Below are 19,661 nucleotides of genomic sequence, written 5' to 3'. Positions count from 1 at the left end.
CGATGGAAAAGGCGCATGCTCTCACAGACGTTGCGGGCGACGCTGATGATGGTGACAGACAAAGACACAGATGGTATCAGTCATGTTTGCATATCGCAAGAAGACACAGTACGCGATCACAAGCTTTGCAAATAGTCGAAGCCGAAGATAGCCCGTCTGCTGTGCTGTTGCTTTCAAGATCACCGGTAGAACAAAATGAGTGCGGAGGCTTAACTCCCCACTTGGCTTCGTCGGCTTGGGGAGCCCATTAAATGATCGACATGTGCTCTTATCACCGACACAATTTTTCGCCGCCTGAGGCTAAGCTGTGGTCGAGACATGGCTATGATCCTGCTCTTTGACCCAGATTCTATCAAAATTCCTTCTCGATGACCTTATATCACGCTCTCATATCCTCAATGCAGTTCGAGTCACCTGGATGCACGTGGCATGACAAGCCCACAATGCAGGTATTGAGAAGCAACAACGAGTTAGTAAGGAATGTGAAGGGTTAATGAGGCGGGTATTGAGTACACGATTCTGAAAATACAGTTCTGATCAGTTCTAATCAGAGAATATGATCAAAGGGAGTATGGTGAAACGTCTAGACCAGAAGCTCACCAGGGGGCTCGTAAGCGTCGGTCCGGACTTGGCCCTTGTCAGTGACCGAGGTGTGCTCGTAGGTAGCGTCGAGACCGGCCTTGCGAGCCGAGGCAACACCAGCACGACCGATGCCGAACTTGTCGTTGGGCAGCCAGATAGGCTTCTGCTCGCCGGTGAGCGAGGGGTGGTAGAAGGCCGAATCCTGCTTCTGAGTGAGACCAGCAGCGGTGTGCTGGTGCTGCTTCTCGCTGATGGTACCAACAGCGTGGTAGCCGTTGCTGTTGGTAGCGCCACCTTGAATGGCTGGAGCGGTTTCAACCATCGAGCTGCCCTGACCGTGTGCAAGGGCCCTCTTCTCGTTGTAGGCTGTCTCACCCGAAGTGCGATTATTGCCGAGGTGGTTCGGAGCATCCCTGTGGCTGCCAACGGTGAGCGAGAGGGGCAGGGCGGTCTCGAGCTCCTTGAAAGAGTCGTTAAGGAAGTAGTGGAATCCGATGACGAGAACGATCAAGATGACCATGAAGGCACCCTCGGGAATGGCCGACTGAGACTTGTTGCCGGCAGCGTCCTCGGACTGAGCCAAGAAGAAGATGGCAGCGAGCATAATCATCTCGACGTAGAGACCGGCAAAGATGTGACGGATAGCCTTGCCGAAGAAGAGGCCCGAGGTCTCGCCGGCGGGCTTGGTGTCGTAGACATAGAGGAAGAGGTACTTGTAGCCAAAGAAGAAGATCAAGAAGGTGAAAGCGACAAAGCCGTTGATGATGGGTGCAATGGCAACGTAGCCGGTTCCGATCACGGTGAGCAGCGTCATCGCAGGGAAGAGAGTGCCCCAAGCGGGTCCTCCAACATCGTGGTCGATGTGCCACACCTTACGGGGGGTGGAGGCGAGCAAGAGCTTCTTGACGTAGTAGACGGCAAGGCTAGGAAGCTGACCAAAGAGCGCAGCACCACCCGAGAGACCCTGAAGCGCGATGAAACTGAGGAAGAAGAGCGAACCCTTGGGGATAGCATCGGCCAGCAGACCAGGGAATCGAGTGGGCTGGGAAGCGACATCGGTGACGTAGGTAGCGATCTGGCCGGCGTTACCAGAGATCAAGGTAAGGAAGAGGAAGTTCTGCACAATCTGGAAAGCGGCGAATCGTCCCTGAAGGTCGAGCTCGATGCCGCTGCGAGTAGGGACACCACTGAGGCGCGAGAGGAGACGAAGGAAGATGGGAAGCAACATGTTGAGGACGGAAAGCAGAACGGTAGGAAGAATACCCTGGATGATACCGACGACAACGTCGGGGATCGAGTTGAGCCAGCCGAGGAAAGGAACATCGTTGGCGAGACCTTTGATGTTGGAGATGATGCCGACAAATGCCACAGGAACAGCCCAGAAGATGATGAGGGCAATGGTGATGGCCCAACCGATAGCAGTGCGGATCTTGCGCTCGTAGGGGTTCATGTTCATGTTGGCCCACACAACGTCATCAGGGTGAGCGTCGACGTATCGGTTGGTCATGCGGTATGGCTGGTGATGAGCGTGGGAATTGGCGGCCATGTGTGCGGCAATCTGAGTGTTGAAGAGGATGAAGGCACTGCTCTGAGGAGGGTAGTTCTTGTAGTCGACGGAGATCTCGGAGCGCTTCTTCTCGATCTGCTTGTTGAGACGAGCAATCTTCTCTCGGCACCAGTGAATGGTGTCCACCTTCTCACCTATGCAGGGGACCTTGCCAAGCTTGTGAGTGGGGCGCTTGTTCTTGGGAACGTACTGGTCGGCCACCTCGGCGTTGGTCTCAACATCGGCGTCGGGGAGCGAGCCACTGGCGTCCTGAGCCTTGCTCTTCTTGACGAGCTTGTAAGCAGTCTTGATGAGGCTGGTCTCGGCAGACTCGAGCTTGTTGCACCACTTCTCACGCTCATCGTAGAGATCGGGGAGCTCCTTGAGATTGCGGTTGAGCCAGATCTTGGCAACACCGCCGGGAAGTTGCGAGTACATAGCGCGAAGCTTCTTCTCGCTAAGAAGCTCGTTGGGGATACCGGTGATCAAAACGGTCCTGGCCTGAGCTGAAGCGGCGTGCTGAGGCGAGACGAGGAACTCCTGTCGGAGCTTGATGAACTTGGCCATGCGAGAGCGAATGTTCCAGAGAAGCCAAAGGGTGAAGACCCATTGGATGAGAAGAGGAGCAACAAGACGCTTCTGCTGCTGAGCGGAAGAACCGACACGACTGAGAATGAAGCGGTTGAAACCAGTTCCTTCGCCAGTGGTGTTGGCGCCATAGGTGGGCATGAGAACAATCCAAGAGAGGATGAAGATAGGAACAAAGACCCAGAGCATCATCTCGAGGTACTCGACAAACATGTAGGCATCGAGCCCATTCTTCTCGAGAATAGTGGAGGTGGGGGTCTTGAGCCATACGGGAAGCCAGCCGAAAAGCGAATGGGGAAGGGGAGCGATTTGCTCTTCGGGAACGACGAGGTAGGTACGGGGGGCGTAGACACGCTTGAAGCGAGGACGGGCGAGGAGGAAGACGGCGAAGATGATAGCAAAGATGATTGCGTTAAGCACAATGGACGAGATAACGGTGGAGGTGGAGGCGTTGGATTCGTTGGCTTTCTGGGCGGCGGCCTGCTGGACGAGCAAGGTGGCCAACACCAGCTTTGCCGGACCAGAGACAAGGTTGAACGGCGGCATGAGGAATTCGCGGTGACGACGGTTGGAAGCGGTCGACGCGCAGAGGTGTATACGATGTTGGAAGTCGATCGAGTTGGTTGGAGGTTGAAAGGAGGGAAGCGTCCAGGACAGGAAAGAGGTCAAGGCAGCGATGTATTATATAGAAACGATAGAAGGCGGACTTGCCGACGCGTGGGTTGGTCATACAATAAAACTTGGCATGTGGCTAGAGAGTGTCGGGGCAACAGCCGAAGTTATGAGTTCCGAACCATCAATCCATACCATAGCAAAGACAATACGAGAGCATACAGAGATGTTAAGATTGCGGGATGAGCGTGAGTGTGCTCACAGGCTCGAGAGGCTCCCGGACCGCCGTCTGTAGCTGCGCGATGACTTGGCAGAATCTCTGTCCACGGATCACATCACGTGAATACCATACGTTCTCAGGCGAGTTTTTCTCTTTCTCTCTCTCTCTCTTTCTCTCTCGCTCTCTCTCTCTTTTGTTTCTGTTGACGTTGAGCGCGCTGGATGGGCGGGGGAGTGTGAGTTGAGAATGTATGTGAGACTAGGCTTGTGATCCGAAGCGAGGCAGGCTAGATGCTGTTTGCTGGACATGAGACAAAAAAGGTATGATGTAGGAGGCTCACCGAAGCCGTGTCGATATGCTCAGTCACTCACAGTGATGTTTTCTCGTATGCAACGAGATGCGTGTGCAAGGGATCCGAGGCGCTTTCTCTCTCTCTCTTGTTAACGTTTTGAGGCTGCTGGAAGCTGCAGTTGAGAATTTTTCTTTCCCTCCCCTCTCCGCCTGTTCCTGCGTCTGTGTAGTTGTCGCTGCCGTTATGCGCTGTGCAATCCCTCCTTTTTGTTTTGCGATTTAGGTGGCCGACGGAAAACTTTGATCGCATGAAGAGCAAGAGCACTGTCAAGTCATTCCTCTGTTTTTTGTCTTTTGTTTTTGTTTTTTTGAACGCACAGCCCCGAACACAAAGGCAGCAAGCATATTTGCTTTGCAACGAAATGCACCCCGACCATCAGCCGTCTGTACGTAGTCTGCCACAAGGATCTGACCAGTGGTGTTGTGACCTACTCTATCTCGCTTCTGTGCGATGATGGAGACATAGAAAGCTCGTCTCCTAGTGCTGAAACGCCGAGTACCTTCCTTGTTGAGTGCCCATGTGCGGTATCGGATACATTCCGAAGGATAGAGTCTGAACTGTGAACAGCTGCCGTGCTCTTGATCCGTCGTGCTCTCACGGAGGTCGCCTGTAGAAGACAGTCAAAGGGAAAGCTCGGCATGAGCCCCAGAAAAATAAAATAAAAAATAGAACAAAATGAAATAAAGTAAACCCACAATTCTGGCAGGGAGACAGCGAAAGCGCCCACATCTTTCATCTTTTCAAATTCGAGAATGCAATTACGAAAGGATTGTCGAGTTGGGTTCCAGATCCGACGTCAATGGCCGCTGCACCTCGCCTCCAAAGAGCCCCGAGCCAAGGCATGCATGCACGCATCCACAGCCAGCCGACATGCTTTTCTGTTGCACTATTACTCGATTTCACATGTTAGTTTGTTGATCCTGACAGAGTCCTTAGGGCTTGCTCCGAAGATCGGTTTCAGTCTTTGTTGTATCTCCTGACATTCCTCTTGGACGCGGCTACCACTGCATCGGTGAAGCTGCACGGATCTCCAAGGCAGGTCCGTGCAGGTGTCACCAACTTTGCAAATCCACCAAAAACAAGGAAAAGTGACGCACCGCTTTGGTAGAATGTCTCTTCACACGTCCCAGTGCCAATCACAAGCCCGATTTTTTAGTTTGACTTGTGCACACCGCTGTTGCTCATTACCCGTCGACTTGGCTCCTTGCTTTGCTCAACGTCCCGACTCGACTCGACTTGACTTACCAGACCGACTCGGAAGCTAGATTCATTCCTGACTCTCTGTCTGCTTGGACTTCTTCCCACTTCTCTGATTGCGTTTGGGCCCACCGAAGACTCTCAGACGAGTCATAAAAGCTTCCAAGAAGGCATCTGGTGCGCTTCGCTCTATCTCGCATACAAACATCTGTTCAAGTTAAAGACTCATTGCACATCCAAACACGACGCAGCCACAATGTGATTTGTCAAGTGAAAAGCACAGAGTCGCCTGCATTTTCCCGAGCTCCACACGATACATCTCGCCGTCACAGCGCATGGCTGTTATCAAGACAGATCCACTCTCATACCGTCCCTCGCTTACTGAAGTGTGCCCTCACCGTCCAGACGATCCTATTCCACTCGATGCTAGAAAGCAAGTCAATGAACTATCGTGCTGCTTCTTAGCGTCGATAGAGGATTCTGATCCCCTTTAGCACCTGGCAGGGCTCGGATAGTTCATACATCCCCTGCTTCTCCTTCCACCTGAAATCGACACATCCGTCCATTTCCAGGTTGTACAAGACCCTTTCCCACACAGCAGATAGACAGGCGTCGCTGACCAGTCTACCGTGCCCGTGACACCCTTCATGTTGATGTTGGTCACCTTGATGCCGTTCGTAGGCTGTCCAGTGGGGCCTCCATTCAGATAGTCTTGCTGGATGTCAATGCCATACTTGGTGATCCCGGAGATCTTGATGTTGGCGTACGTCACGTTGTTTACCCATCCCGTTGCTCCTTCCACTGTCTTGATGCGAACTCCATTGTCGCTTTGCACCACTTGCGAGTTCTCAATCGCTACTCCGTCTACCGCGTTGTCCTTCCGGCCTCCTACGCTTCCGATCGAAAGGCCGTGTCCTCCGCTGCAATACCCACCGGAGAAGAGGATATCCGTACCAGAGTTGACAGCGAGGCAGTCGTCCTGATTGTGTACGACAGCTCCTGTGATAGAGATGCCCTTCGAGCTCCCCACATTGAACGCGTCCGTGTTGCGCCCAAGCTTACCGGCGTCGCCTGCTGAATTGTCGATCCTCACCCCGTCCAACTTGAGATTGGTGCATCCGTTGATGCTGAAGCCTTGAACCGGCGTATTCTTGACGTTGACCATCGAAATCTTGCTGTTGCTCAGACTGTGCGCGAAGAAGAATTTGGGCTTTGTCTTGCCTCCATTGCTTCCTTTCGTATCCCACCATCGTGAACCTCCACCATCGATCAGCGAGCCTGAAGCTCCCGTGATGCCGATCTGATCACCTGATACACTGATCAGCGGTCCTTCCCATTCAGCGTAACCGAAAGTGGTTGTGCCGGCGAAGATCACTTTGGTACCGCTCTTCAGTCCCGTCAGATCCAAAGTCTGGCCTGCAGGCACCTTGACGTTGAAGAGCGTGATCGTACTGCAAGATGTCTTTCCTGCTTTGGCACTCGCTGCATCTGTGAATGTGCAGCTTGAGCCAAACACGCTCCCAGCCACCACGGCCGTGGCGATGATTGCAAGTAAAGGCAGTTGAATCATGCCGAAGGGTTAGGAATCGAGACACAGGAGTCGGGTGAACAGGAACTGCGCGAGATGAGCAAGCGTCTTGCATTCACCATGGTTTTACAAGACTATATAGCCAATGGAGCAGCTTCAAACAGCACTTTTCTCTCTTGACGAGCTTTTGATCTGGAATCCTCTTTCCAGCCTCTGACCTCAAGCCTGAACATGGTGAGCTTCGACTGCATCGCATCGCCACTAGAACACTCCAGTCCACAGTAGAGAAAAGTCCTCTCGACAGCTTAGCTCTGATCGCTCTTGCATGGCTGCGCCTGAGGCCAGAAGCAGCCGCCCTTAAGAATCCTCTGTTGATTGTGTCGAAGCAAGCTAGTGATCTGTGTCAACGGAGCAGCGCTGGGGACGGATCGCCGTGATCGCCGGTGTCAGCGTTGTCATGTTTTGCAGCATTTGAAACATGCATGTAAATACCTCAGGTCTGCCCAGATTACTAAGAGGCTCGTACACATCGATCCAGTTGCCGATGCCCAGAGATTGTGAGAGACCTAAGCCAAGAGGCTGGTCGGGTCAGTATACCGAATGAAGCATGCCTGGAATGTCATCGAGTCGCACAATCTGACCGGTGTAACGCAGAAAAGAAGCTAAGCTTGCGCCCCGGCGGAGCTCATCGGATCGAGCTGATTCGCACTCGTACTGAAGTTGCAAGGCTCAATTAAACCACTATGACACCAGAAGCTGCTCTACTCTGAGATGCTTTGCATGACTCTTCGAGAAGATGTGTCACAAGATGGTCAAGCTCATGCGAATAACAGACTTGGTAATGTCGACGAGAGCGAAACGTTGACGGGGGGGTTTTTTTTTTTTTTTTTTTTTTTTTTTTTTTTTTTTTTTTTTTTTTTGACAGGAGTCCCTAACAACAAGCTTCACCCATGCAACCCCTTTGTAGCACCGCAACACCGACTTCTGCTCCGATCACGTACAGTACGACGTCTTCTCGGATGACTTCCCAACCGTCCAGCTACAGGGGCTTGTTACACAAGATCGTTACCTATTCGGCCTGTCGGCGTCAGCATAACAAGGATCGCGCTTCGAGTTGTGGCGCCTTCCATCGCGGCGCCTCTCCTGGAATGAAACCCCCACAACGGAAGCATCCTGACCGATGCAAATGTTCTTCCGAACCCCACCATGAGCTTTGTCGCCAGCCACCAACGAGCTCATCCTGCGAACTGCGCCCACATACTGACGACTTGCATACTAGACCATGACATGCAGGCAAAGGACGGATCGAGGCACGATGGGAATGCCAATGCCGTCTCATACTTTTCAAAGTGTTCATTGTGGCAGTCGGCTGATGGCCCGATCTTTGACGATACGTGAACGGCGCCTTGTCGCCTCTTTCCCGTAGTGTGCATTGCTACGCGATGTCAGGCGCAGATATTCAAGGCAAATGTGCGAACAAAGGGGTATATATTGCAAAGTACAAGCGAAGCGTGAGGTCATTCATCGTAGCGAGTCATCAAACTCTAAACATCTATCAGCATGCACAGCAACATCAATCGAACACAACAAAATTGCGTCGAGCTACCTCCATACGCCGACGGATCTGGCCAACGATGCGTCTGCGACGCCCGCCCTGCGCCACTTGCTCGACAGGGAACTCGCGAATCTCGTAGTCCTGCCCCCAAAAGTCGGGAGGGAGATACTTGATAAGTGAGCTGAAGTCAAGTGAAAGCAGAGTCCGATCGATGCCGGAGGGTCGAATGTCACCAGCGCCAGCAAGAGCTCCATCGGCAAAGGTGGTGATGCGATTGCCGTCGAACGAGGTGACAGCTTTGAGACCATCAGCATCTCGACCGTTGATCGCCGTCCTCACAGCACGGAGCACTGCATGACGAATGCGCGAGCGCTGTGCTTGAAGGTAGCGGCGTGCTCGAGATTCTGACATGCCAGAGGGGGCGTTGGAAGAGGCAATCAAGTCCGAGTCGGCCTCTTCATACTCTTCTGAGGACTCGTCCGTAGTGTAAGAAGGGATGCGACCTGCGGCTCCCAGCCCCTTAGGTCGCACACCTGCTTCCTCTTCGAATTGACGGCGCCAACTGGCAGGGGCATTGATCCAGACCTTGCGAACGGCATCGGCTACCAAACGGCGGGCTCGATCGCTAGCCTCTGCAGGAGATCGGATCGCCAGGAAGGGCTCGATGTCGTCAGGCCCGGCACCATCGGGAGCCACGGGAGCAGTGAAAATTGAATTGGAGTTGATGTAGCTTGGGTTAAGCGTTCTGAAGAGGAGTGGGTGGGTCGCATGCACCTCATCAGCTTGACGTTGACCTCGGCGGCGATTCGGCAAGAGGAGGTTGACATTAGGTCGAGCAGCAGATGCAGCGCGTGCGAAAGCGGCATGGACGGGACCGGTGGCGCCAAAGTTGGCAGTTGCTGGTGTTGCACCTGCACCTGGGGTAACGGCAGGGGTATTGACAGCACTGCTTGTGTCTGGTGCTGGCATGCCGTTGAAGAGCTGGCCAGCAGCAGAGGCAAGCGACGCCTTCTCCTTGGCGACTTGTGCTGCTCCGAGTTTCCTCTTGTGCATCCTACGTCGGATGCTGCATACACACTTGTATCCCCACCAAAGATGCATGGGATAGGTGACAGTCAGACTGATGGCGGGACCCCAGCTGCCGTTGATGCCGGGAGCACTGCGACCGTGTTCGGTGACGCTAGAAAGAAGCAGGGCAAAGTGGTAGAAGACGCGTGTAGCAAAAAAGGTGACAGTGAATGCCATGTTGGAGCGGAGGACCGGGTGAATGGAAGCAACGCCCATAATGAGTGTCGGCAGCTCAAAGATGGCAGCCGCTGCTGCGATGTGGCCCCAGCCTTTGTGAACCCAAAACGAGAAGAGGAAGGTGTAAGCGATGTGGTGGATCCAACCTGACGACAGGTTGATCAGCTTCCGATAGTAGATGGAGCCGAGTGTGAGGTCCGAGAGGAGGTAGGCGACGAAGAAAGCAGCCAATGGCTCGGCGACCGTCTTGGTCCTAGGTCGGATGGCATGAAGGTCAAAGCCGCCGAGGATGAGATCGTAGAGATATGGCAAGCTAGCGATGCACATGACGAAGCTGGCCAGGGTGGTCAGGATCCAGCAGCGCCTTTTGAGCATGTCCTTACTGCCGCCCTTGAGCCAAGAGTGTGACAGGCCATGGAAGATGACATGTTGGATGACCAGAGAACCGTAGAAGATCGTGTGGAGTCTGCTGGAAGCTAGAGCCGATCCTTCTGGCAGAACAAATCGGTCTGCAGGTACAAATTGCGACATGGTGGGCGTACTGGCAGGTTGCACGTCCTAGATGGAGCAAAGGTGTTTTGATGGCGAATTCCGAGGGCGAAGGTCGGCGTTACAGGTAGTCTATTAGACATACATTGAAGTGGGTCGTGCAAAGGTCTAGACGATCGAGTTAGAGGGGTAGTTGTCTAGGGAGATGGTGGTTTGGTGGTAATTGACGTGCCCACAAGGTCAGCCGTCAATATGACCAGTGTGAAGGAGCTCTAGGCTAGCGGTGATGAGCGAAGGCGTCACCAGAATGGAGAAGGACGAGGGCGGCAGTGGCTAGGGGCACAAGATGTCACACAAGCAAAAACAAAAGGGAGCGAACGTGGACATGGTTCCGTGCGCTGCTGTGCTTTTTCTTTTTTTTTCCCCGGCTGCTCTGCCTTTCTCGTTCTGTCGGCGTTGCGGCGTGCAGTTGCATCCAAGTGTTGACTGGCTTTGTGTTGCTCTCAGAAATTGCCGGAGGTTCAGGGAAGCAAATCGTTCTCAAACCGCTCTTGACGAAGGCGAGGAGGTGACATGGGGGATTATGCCAGCTTCGGTCAAGCAGAGTTGAGTCGAGTCCTTTTTTCCTCTCCCGTTCTTCTCCACAGTCACATTGAGGAGGTGTGTTTCTTTCCAAAGTCACATCAAGCAACACAGGCACGGACGCACGAACGCACGGATGCATGCCAGGCAGGCAGTCAGTCTGTGTTCGGCCTATCCGTCTTCCTTCTCCTCCTCTTGTTCCTTTCCATACTACTCCTTGTTCTTGTTGATCTGGCAGCTGAGTCATCTCGTTGCCTCGTCTCAAGCCAAGGCAACACGGCTCAGCAACTCAAGTGTCACATTGGCGACTTTGGCTCAGCACCTTGATGAAAGGGATGGGATGGCTCGAGCAATTCAAAACAATGCTGTTTTGGGTTTGCCACATCAGACGTGACACTTGTTTGTGCTGAAGGCTGAGAACACTAGGTTCTCACCACGTTCTTTTAGTCAATTGAGTATATTTGTTTCTGTCTAAAACTAGCAGTGACATCGTACTTGGACTCTACCTGATCGCCAGTTATCGGGACCAAACTTCAACAGTTTGAGGCACGTTCTCAGGGTCCAACGCGTCATTTCTGCCGCAAGTGAAACAGCAGCATCGGGAGCAGTTCGTGATCGATCTCCCCGATGTTTTCAATTAATCAACTTGGCCTTTGATCGCAAGTTTTCTTTGCTTCAAGCAAGCTTTCGTATAGCACATTGCCTTCAGAATTTACCAACGTCAGACAGAGGCACAGACAAGAAGATGACACATGGTAACCTGAAGAGCAAGATGACATTACATTGCGAATACAGGATCGAACAGACACACTTTCATTACATATTTTTGAGCCGCAACAATGGCTTAGATGGGGGCAGGAACGCTGAGGTTGACGTGGACAGCCTTGACGTTGGTGTAGTTGGCAAGAGCGTACTCGCCAAGCTCTCGGCCAATACCCGAAGCCTTGTAACCACCGAAGGGAACCTGGGGGTTGAGCTGGTTGTAGTTATTGACCCAGACGGTACCGGCCTTGAGTTTGTGGGCAGTCTCGAGAGCACGGCTGATGTCTCGGCTGAAGACGGCAGCGGCAAGACCGTAAATTGAGTCGTTGGCGATGCGAATAAGGTCCTTTTCGTCCTTGAACTTGGAGACAACGACGACGGGGCCGAAAATCTCCTCCTTGGCGATCTTGGCGTCGTGAGGAACATCGGTGAAGATGGTGGGCTCGATGAAGTAACCCTCGTTACCCTTGCGAACACCACCGAGGTGAAGGTTGGCATCCTTCTTACCCGACTCGATGTACTCCATGATACGGTCGTACTGGAGCTGCGAGACCTGAGGACCCTGGAAGGTGTTGGCAGCGAATGGGTCACCGACGGGAAGCGCCTTGCAGTGGGCGGTCATCTTCTCCATGAAGGCATCATAGATTTCCTCCTCGACGTAGATACGCGAACCGGCACAGCAGCACTGCCCGTGGTTGAACATGATACCGAAAGCGGACCACTTGACAGCCTGGTCGAGGTCGGCATCCTTGAAGACGATGTTGGGCGACTTGCCGCCGAGCTCGAGGGTGACCTTCTTGAGGTTGGTGGAGGCAGCAGCCTTCATGATGTTGCGGCCGACAAGAGTAGAACCGGTGAAGGCGATCTTGTCAATGTCCATGTGCTGCGAGATGGCGGCACCGGCGACGGGACCGAAACCAGAGATGACGTTGACGACGCCAGGAGGGAAGCCAGCCTTGACGATCAGCTCGCACAGCTTAATGGCTGAGAGAGGGGTCTGCTCGGCAGTCTTGAGAACGATGGTGTTACCAGTAGCAAGGGCGGGACCGATCTTCCAGGCAAACATGAGGAGGGGGAAGTTCCAAGGGATGATCTGACCGCAGACACCGATAGGCTCGTGACGGGTGTAGTTGAGACGCTTGTTGTCGACCTCGATGACCTTTCCGTGGTTCTTGTCGGCCCAGCCGCCGTAGTAGCGAAGGTTGGCAGCTGCAGCAGAAACGTCGAAGCCCTTGGCGATGGAGAAGGCTTTTCCGTTGTCGAGCGACTCGATGGCAGCAAGCTCGTCAACGTGCTCCTCAACAAGCTCGGCGAGCCTGATCAGCAAACGGCCACGAGCGTCGCCAGGAGTGTTCTCACCCCAGACAGTCTCGAAAGCCTCACGGGCAGCCTTGACGGCAACATCGACATCCTTGGCGGAAGCCTCAGCGACCTGACCAATCTCCTTACCAGTGGAAGGGTTGACGGTGGCGAAAGTCTTGCCGTCAAGAGCGGGGACGAACTTGTTGTTGATGAACAATTCAGCCTGAACGGTGGACTTGATCCCGTTAGGGAGGTCGAGGTTGAGAGTAGGCATGTTGGCCGAGTGTTGTTGGTGTGTGTCTGTGTGTAATGAGATTCGAGGGTGATCAAGTCAGGAGAGAAGAATCGATGAACAAAGACGATTCCGTGGTGTGGTACGCGAAGAAGGTCGCCGAGGAAGACTCAAGGTTATATACGACTGATGAAAGAGGCCATGCGCGAGTCAAGGTTCTAACTGCGGGGAATAGTGAAGCAAAGCGGCTGAACACCTCGAACCAAGATGGAGCTCCACAAGTCCCACATTAAGAAAAGCGACTGCAGGCTGGCTGACACAGTGTGTCGACGCTGGCGACAACGCTGCGGGCAAGGTCGTCTTTGGGCATTGCGGGAGCGGCAGTTCCAGCAGCTGCAACACAAAGGCGCATCATCACAACGAGGCTTCGCGCGCGTTGGACAACTCTACCAACCTCTCTACAGCAGACGAGCAGGGTAAGGTGTCGGTCAAGAGCCGCAGTCAGTGCGCAGAGTGTTCGGTGGGCGGTCATTCTCCACACACACACACACACACTTTTCTTGCTCGCAGCGTTAGCGAACGAACCAACGGCAGGAGAAGGAGAAAAAAAAAAAAAAAAAAAAAAAAAAAAAAAGAAATTAAAAAAGAAATTAAAAAATGAAATAAAAAATGAAATAAAAAATGAAATAAAAAAGGGGAGCTTCGTCTTCGGCCTTTTTGCGCTTCTCGTCTCTCCCTCTCTCTAAATAGGGTTCAGTTGCGGCACAAGCCGACACTCGACCGTCTGTCTGTCTTTCGAAAAGCCTAAGAGGTGACACACTGTATAAGGGTAGTTTTCGAGCCTGCTGCAACGCCACGAGCGGCTTTTACGACCTTGACGGTCATGCGGTCTGTCAACCGACGAAGGACTCTCTTGGGCCTCCCCACCTCAGAAATGCATAGCCAGCCAGCTCTTCTAGTCGAAGGGCACACAAACACACACAAAAGCGCCTGTCTGCCGCACATTAGTATATAGCTCCGAGAGGCTCTCCTCGCAGCCGGTGACCCTACTCCACGATACCGATCGACTCAGAAGAAAGTCGAAACATTTTGTGTGAGGTATCAACATCAACAAGAGTTGTCGACAGGGGTGAATCACAAGAAAAGGGAGGAAGTGGTGCTGTGGCGGATATGAACGCCTCCTGACCAATCGCTTAGAAGGCGGAGTAAACAAGGCACCAGCTGGCCGAGAACAGTCTCTTCCTTCCTTGCTGTCGATCGCGCCTTCGGTCACCGTAGGGGTCACGCGGCCAATTTCCCTTGCGATCTCCACCAAGCAGGTCCGCATCGCCTTCGAACACTCCCTGGCTTGGCTGGTCTGTTGTTGCTGTCCAGCTTGATCTGTCAAGTTAGAGAGAGACGAGAGCACCTCGATATGACGTTTACCCGTCATTTAGAAGATGTTTGTGCTAGCGAGATCTTGCTTTCGTTGCATTCGGTGTTTAGCGTTGTGCAAGTCCAATTCTGCCATGCTGGACAAGGGTGTGTGTCACCCAACCCCCGCCTTCTTGGCCTTGCTATCGAACGTTTGATGCAGAATGACAATCCTCAATCACGCCTCTGCATATCCTGCAAGGTTCGCGAGCGAGAAGACAAAGCTTGGGCCTAGACCGCTGCCCGCGACCTGCTCGGAAGGAGACTGAATCGAAGGACAAGCCAAAGATGCTGAAGTGCGTAAAAAAGAGGTGTCGCGCATCCTCTAATTTGCGGCAGCTAGCCGCAACAGCTCTTCTCGCCTTCTTGAGAAGTATCCCGATCTGTCGCTCGATGAGCGCGGCGATCTGCTCACTGCGTTGCCCTTCCACCCAGCCTTCGTCAGCGACCGATCCCAGGACTTCTGCGATCGGGTCGGATCTGTGTGATTCGCTCTCTTGTGGTCGGTTTACCAACAATCTTCTGTTTGTGTCCGCTGCATACTCGCCAAGCGATATGCCTCTTGATGTCGTAGCTGTCTCTGAAATACTCGGTCCTCTCGAACTCAAAGCATTCCCCTTGTCTCAACCAGACGGAAGCAACAAAGGTTCCTGCCGGCCGCATGAACAATAGACGTTGCGTTGCATCGTGCTGTGCTTCGACCAGCTGTCACATCACGCGTGACCAACACAAATCGCTTCGTCAATGATGAGGTACTGCAACACCTTCAATGCTGTTGATCATCTTTCCAAGATTGCTCGTGCAATCCTGCCATGTTTCTGTTCCGTGCTCTGTGTTACAGGGCCTGCGCAGAAGACCCTGGATATGCATTGGATGTGCAGTGTGCGCACGAAATGTGAAATCGGTCAGAACAAGCCCAGCCGGAAGATTTTGCCAAACGTACCGCAAGAAGGACTCATCAATGCATCACTTGTCAAGCAATCCCATAGGAGCAACAGGATAGCCGCAGGAGGCTTGTCGCCATCACCGGTGGCGAGCGGAGAGGTACGGAAGGAGACAATGGGCATGGAAGGGCTCCGAGCATGGGAGCACGTGTAGGAGTTACCACATGGGGGAATGGACGCACGCAGGTTGAGGTGTCCACACAACTCAGGAGTAATGTAGTTCACATACATGTCAAATTCACGTAGGTCTCGGATTGGAACTGGCTGGGGGACTTGGGAGTTTCTGGACTCAAAATTGCTGAAACAGCCAAGTCCCCCTCTCAATCTTGAAATTTTGAGGCAGCAGCTCCACTATGATTCTCACACTTTTCTCATCTTGAACTTGTCTTGATCTCATCTCCATACACTCCTTTCTTGTCAGCACTGCTCAACATACACCACTTTGACATCAATGGTCAACATCTCACCTAGGAAGAGGGTTGCAAAAGCCCAGCTGCAGACTGACAGGGACCAGAAGGAGCATGAGATCTGTCATGGGCCTGAATGCTCAAGAAGCAGGAGGGTCACTGGTTCATATGGAAGGAGCACAGGTATTGAAGATCTAGTCAATACCATTAGAGAGCATGGTCATAGTGCAGTCTCCATGGAGACCATGGACTCCTATGGACTCACATGCAAAGGAGGACCAAGCCCATATGCGAGGAGGGCCAGGCACAGCCACAAAGAGGACCAAGCTCAAGGAGCATGCAGATGGTTACCACTCAGGGGCTCAAGAGACAAGAGTCAAAGGAACCGTCACTGGTCAAAGGAGAAGGAGCAGTGTATAGGGAACTGGCAAGCAGGTCCTGAGGAGGAGGAGCAGTGTCGAAGGAGTTGACATCAGGTCCTGAGGAGGAGGAGCAGTGTCAAAGGAGTCGACACCACTCAGGAGGCACAAGGGTGCCAAACAAGCAGGATAGCAAGGAGGAGGAGCAGTGTCAAAGGAGTCAACACAGCTCAAGAGGCACAGGGGTGCCAAGCAAGCAGGAGAGTCCTCCTGAACAGTACTCGATGAAGAAGGTACTCTCTGGAGAGAGAGCAGGAGCAGTGTCGCTGGCAATGCTGTGAAGAGGTATATAACCATGCTTTCTCATCATCAAAGGTTGAGTGGATCCTCATCCACTCTACACACATCATAACTAGTTATCACTTCAGCATAAGTATATATTAGTTTCAGTCAGCATAGCAGCAATCTATCAAGGTTGCTCCTCATCATAGTGCATGTGTTGTATCACCACTACCTGATGTCTGAAGGTGACCCATAGCAGGTCAGCAGTCCAGATATAGATAGAACCAAAGGCAGTAGTCCACTGTGGTCCGGGGATCACCTCAAGCATCAGTCAACACACTGGACACTCATGTTGACACCACCAACCTTATCACCAACACCATCAACCTCATCATCATCAACACTCACACCAGACCTTGGTGTCATCATAACCTACACATTGATATTGATCGTGCCAAGTGATAGTCGCCGAACGACTAGCTCGTCGAGACCGATACCGAGACAATAGCTGTCGCACAGTTTGATAGTCACCAAGTATCTTGACAGACCGACCTGGGTTTCAGGTGCGAGACCCCTGACATTAGAGTGGATCATTCAAGCAGCTCCTCATGATCACCATGATGGATCCAGACCTCAACCATAAGCTTGATAGACTACTCACTCTATTGGAAGCCCAGCTAGAGCTTACCAGGCAGGGTCAACAAGAGGAATGATTACAATGAGCTCATCTGAGCAGAGAGGAGACAATTGACCTCTCTCACTCAGAAGACCAAGCAGGAGGAGGAGATGAGTCTATGATAGGAGACCCACATACTCCTACTCCAGCTCCACGACCAAGACGATCAGTCTCATTTGTCAACCTGGATGAGCAGGACAACGTCAACTATGAGAAGTATGCTTCACCTACTGGGCCAAGATATGTCAAGACTAAGGTGGATCCCTACAGCAGGACCAGGACAGACTCTTACCCCCTGGACCAAGAGGAGGTAGGGTTACAAGGGGCTGCCCGGTAGGGATGACTTTCAACATGTGTCGACCTATTAATGAAAGTTGTTCATTTTGGCACTAGGAACAATAGTGTTGCTGATCCCTAGCCCTAGCCGGTGTGTCTTGCTTGCGGGCAATGCACAATTGCACTCTGCCAAATTCGAAATTCACGCGACTGCGTTGACCCCCAATGCACTCGAAATTTACACTGCCCAAGTGCTGCAATGCAAACAAATTTATTTTCGCTGGAGCAGCGCAAATTGAGCAATGCACAGCTGGAGCAACACACTCACAGCTGGAGCAACGCACTCACAGCTGGAGCAATGCACTCACAGCTGGAGCAATGCACTCACAGCTGGAGCAATGCACACTCTGCTGGAGCAACACAATCTGAGCAGCGCACAGCTCGAGAGCAATGCACTGTTCGAGAGCAACACACAGCTCAAGAGCAACGCACTGCTCGAGAACAACACACTGTTTGAGAGCAATGCACTCACAGCTGGAGCAACGCACTCACAGCTGGAGCAACGCACACTCTGCTGGAGCAACACAATCTGAGCAGCACACAGCTCGAGAGCAATGCACTGTTTGAGAGCAACACACAGCTCAAGAGCAACGCACTGCTTGAGAGCAATGCACTGTTCGAGAGCAACGCAATCACAGCTGGAGCAATGCACACTCTGCTGGAGCAGCGCAATTTGAGCAACACACAGCTCAAGAGCAATGCAGAGCTCCAGGACAACACTTGCACTTACACCCCACAACTACTCAGCCTTACAACACCTTTGTCGACATCATGAGCCTCCTTTGCACTCTTAGGCCTTTGTTCTTGCTGCCACTACTTCTCATCATCACCACACAACATAATCACCACTTGTCTTCATCAGCTGTTGTTCTCTCTCATGCTCACACCTCACTACCACTCTGCCTTACAACACCTTTGTTGACATCATTTCTCTCTCACACTCACACCTCACTACCACCCAGCCTTACAGCACCTTTGTCGACATCATTTCTCTCTCATGCTCACACCTCACTACCAATCAGCCTTGCAACACCTTTGTCAACATCATCAGCCTTTGTCCTTTATGCTCTCACACCTTTGTTGACATCATCAGCCTTTGTTCTTACACTCTCACACCTTTGTCCTTTATGCTCTCACCCCTTTGTTCTTGCCACTGCTGCTTTTCTCACCATCACCACACATCACCACTGCCACTTGTTTCCTCCAGGTGTTTGCTCATCATCAATCCTTAGTTGATCTTCAACCCTAGCCCTAGCCGGTGTGTCTTGCTTGCGGGCAACACACAATTGCGCTCCGCCAAAATCGAAATTCACGCGACTGCGTTGACCCCCAACGCACTCGAAATTTACACTGCTCAAGTGCTGCAACGCAAACAAATTTATTTTCGCTGGAGCAGCGCAAATTGAGCAACACACAGCTGGAGCAACGCACTCACAGCTGGAGCAACGCACACTCTGCTGGAGCAACGCAATCTGAGCAGCGCACAGCTCGAGAGCAACGCACAGCTCAAGAGCAACACACAGCTCAAGAGCAATGCACAGCTGGAGCAACGCAATCTGAGAAGCGCAATCTCATCAGCGAACTGCTGGACAGCGCACACTCTGTTGGAGCAGCACAATTGAGAGCAGCACAATTGAGAGCAGCACAATTGAGAGCAGCGCAATTGAGAGCAGCGCAATCGAGAGGAGCGCAATCGAGAGGAGCGCTCACTCTGCTGGAGCAGCACAATCAACATGAGCGCAATCAAGACGAACGCAATTGACAGGAGCGCAATCGACAAAAGTGCAATCAACAGCAGCTCAATGGACAGGAGCACAATCAAGAGGAGTGCAAGCGACAGGAGCGAGCACTGTGCTGCAGCAGCGCAATCGAGAGGAGCGCAATCACGAGCAGAGCAGGAGAGAGGAGCACAATCGAAAGTAGCGCAAGAGAGAGCAGAGCGAGAGAGAGGAGCGTAATCGACAGGAGAGCAATCTAGAGATGAGCAGCAGAGAGGAGCGCAATCGACAGGAGTGCATTCGACAGGAGCTCAATCAAGAGCAGCGCAATCGAGAGGAGCTCAATCGAGAGCAGAGCAGGAGAGAGGAGCTCGATCGAGAGCAGCGCACACTTTGCTGGAGCAGCACAATCAAGAGGAGCACACTGCTGAACAGCGCTCACTCTGCTGGAGGAGCACAAGTGGAAGGAGCACAAGACTAACCATCATTTCAAACCTGATCTAACATTTGGAGCACGTTGACCGACATTTATTTTTGACATCAGATTCAATCTAACATTCTTGAGACGCGTCTAACATTTTGTGACCTCTATTTCGACCTCATATTTTCGTACCTTTTGTTAAATATGTGTTCTTTGGGTTAGGGTTAGGGTTAGGGTTAGGGTTAGGGTTAGGGTTAGGGTTAGGGTTAGGGTTAGGGTTAGGGTTAGGGTTAGGGTTAGGGTTAGGGTTAGG

General features: G+C 52.5%; 4 protein-coding genes across 4 annotated transcripts; all 4 read right to left on the bottom strand.

Annotated features, from left to right (window-relative positions):
* Positions 1-583: 583 nt before the first annotated feature.
* On the bottom strand, positions 584-3,262 carry UHO2_07413 (uncharacterized protein; the record flags this gene model as incomplete). The annotated part of the gene is made up of 1 exon (XM_041559021.1): positions 584-3,262. One exon carries the CDS (start codon positions 3,260-3,262, stop codon positions 584-586), a length of 2,679 nt encoding a protein of 892 aa, XP_041414955.1.
* A 2,325-nt stretch (positions 3,263-5,587) lies between these two features.
* Positions 5,588-6,667, bottom strand: UHO2_07412 (putative PGU1 - Endo-polygalacturonase; the record flags this gene model as incomplete). The annotated part of the gene is made up of 1 exon (XM_041559020.1): positions 5,588-6,667. One exon carries the CDS (start codon positions 6,665-6,667, stop codon positions 5,588-5,590), a length of 1,080 nt encoding a protein of 359 aa, XP_041414954.1.
* Positions 6,668-8,198: 1,531 nt separating this feature from the next.
* UHO2_07411 (uncharacterized protein) lies at positions 8,199-9,956 on the bottom strand (the record flags this gene model as incomplete). Its single annotated transcript, XM_041559019.1, has 1 exon — positions 8,199-9,956. One exon carries the CDS (start codon positions 9,954-9,956, stop codon positions 8,199-8,201), a length of 1,758 nt encoding a protein of 585 aa, XP_041414953.1.
* Positions 9,957-11,340: 1,384 nt separating this feature from the next.
* On the bottom strand, positions 11,341-12,834 carry UHO2_07410 (putative indole-3-acetaldehyde dehydrogenase; the record flags this gene model as incomplete). The annotated part of the gene is made up of 1 exon (XM_041559018.1): positions 11,341-12,834. One exon carries the CDS (start codon positions 12,832-12,834, stop codon positions 11,341-11,343), a length of 1,494 nt encoding a protein of 497 aa, XP_041414952.1.
* Between the last annotated feature and the right edge of the window lie 6,827 nt (positions 12,835-19,661).

This window comes from Ustilago hordei, assembly GCF_900519145.1.
Source record: "Ustilago hordei strain Uho2 genome assembly, contig: UHO2_contig_29, whole genome shotgun sequence".
Taxonomy (NCBI): domain Eukaryota; kingdom Fungi; phylum Basidiomycota; class Ustilaginomycetes; order Ustilaginales; family Ustilaginaceae; genus Ustilago; species Ustilago hordei.
The sequence above is the reverse complement of the archived record's forward strand: the minus strand, read 5'-3'. Positions and strand labels throughout refer to the sequence as shown.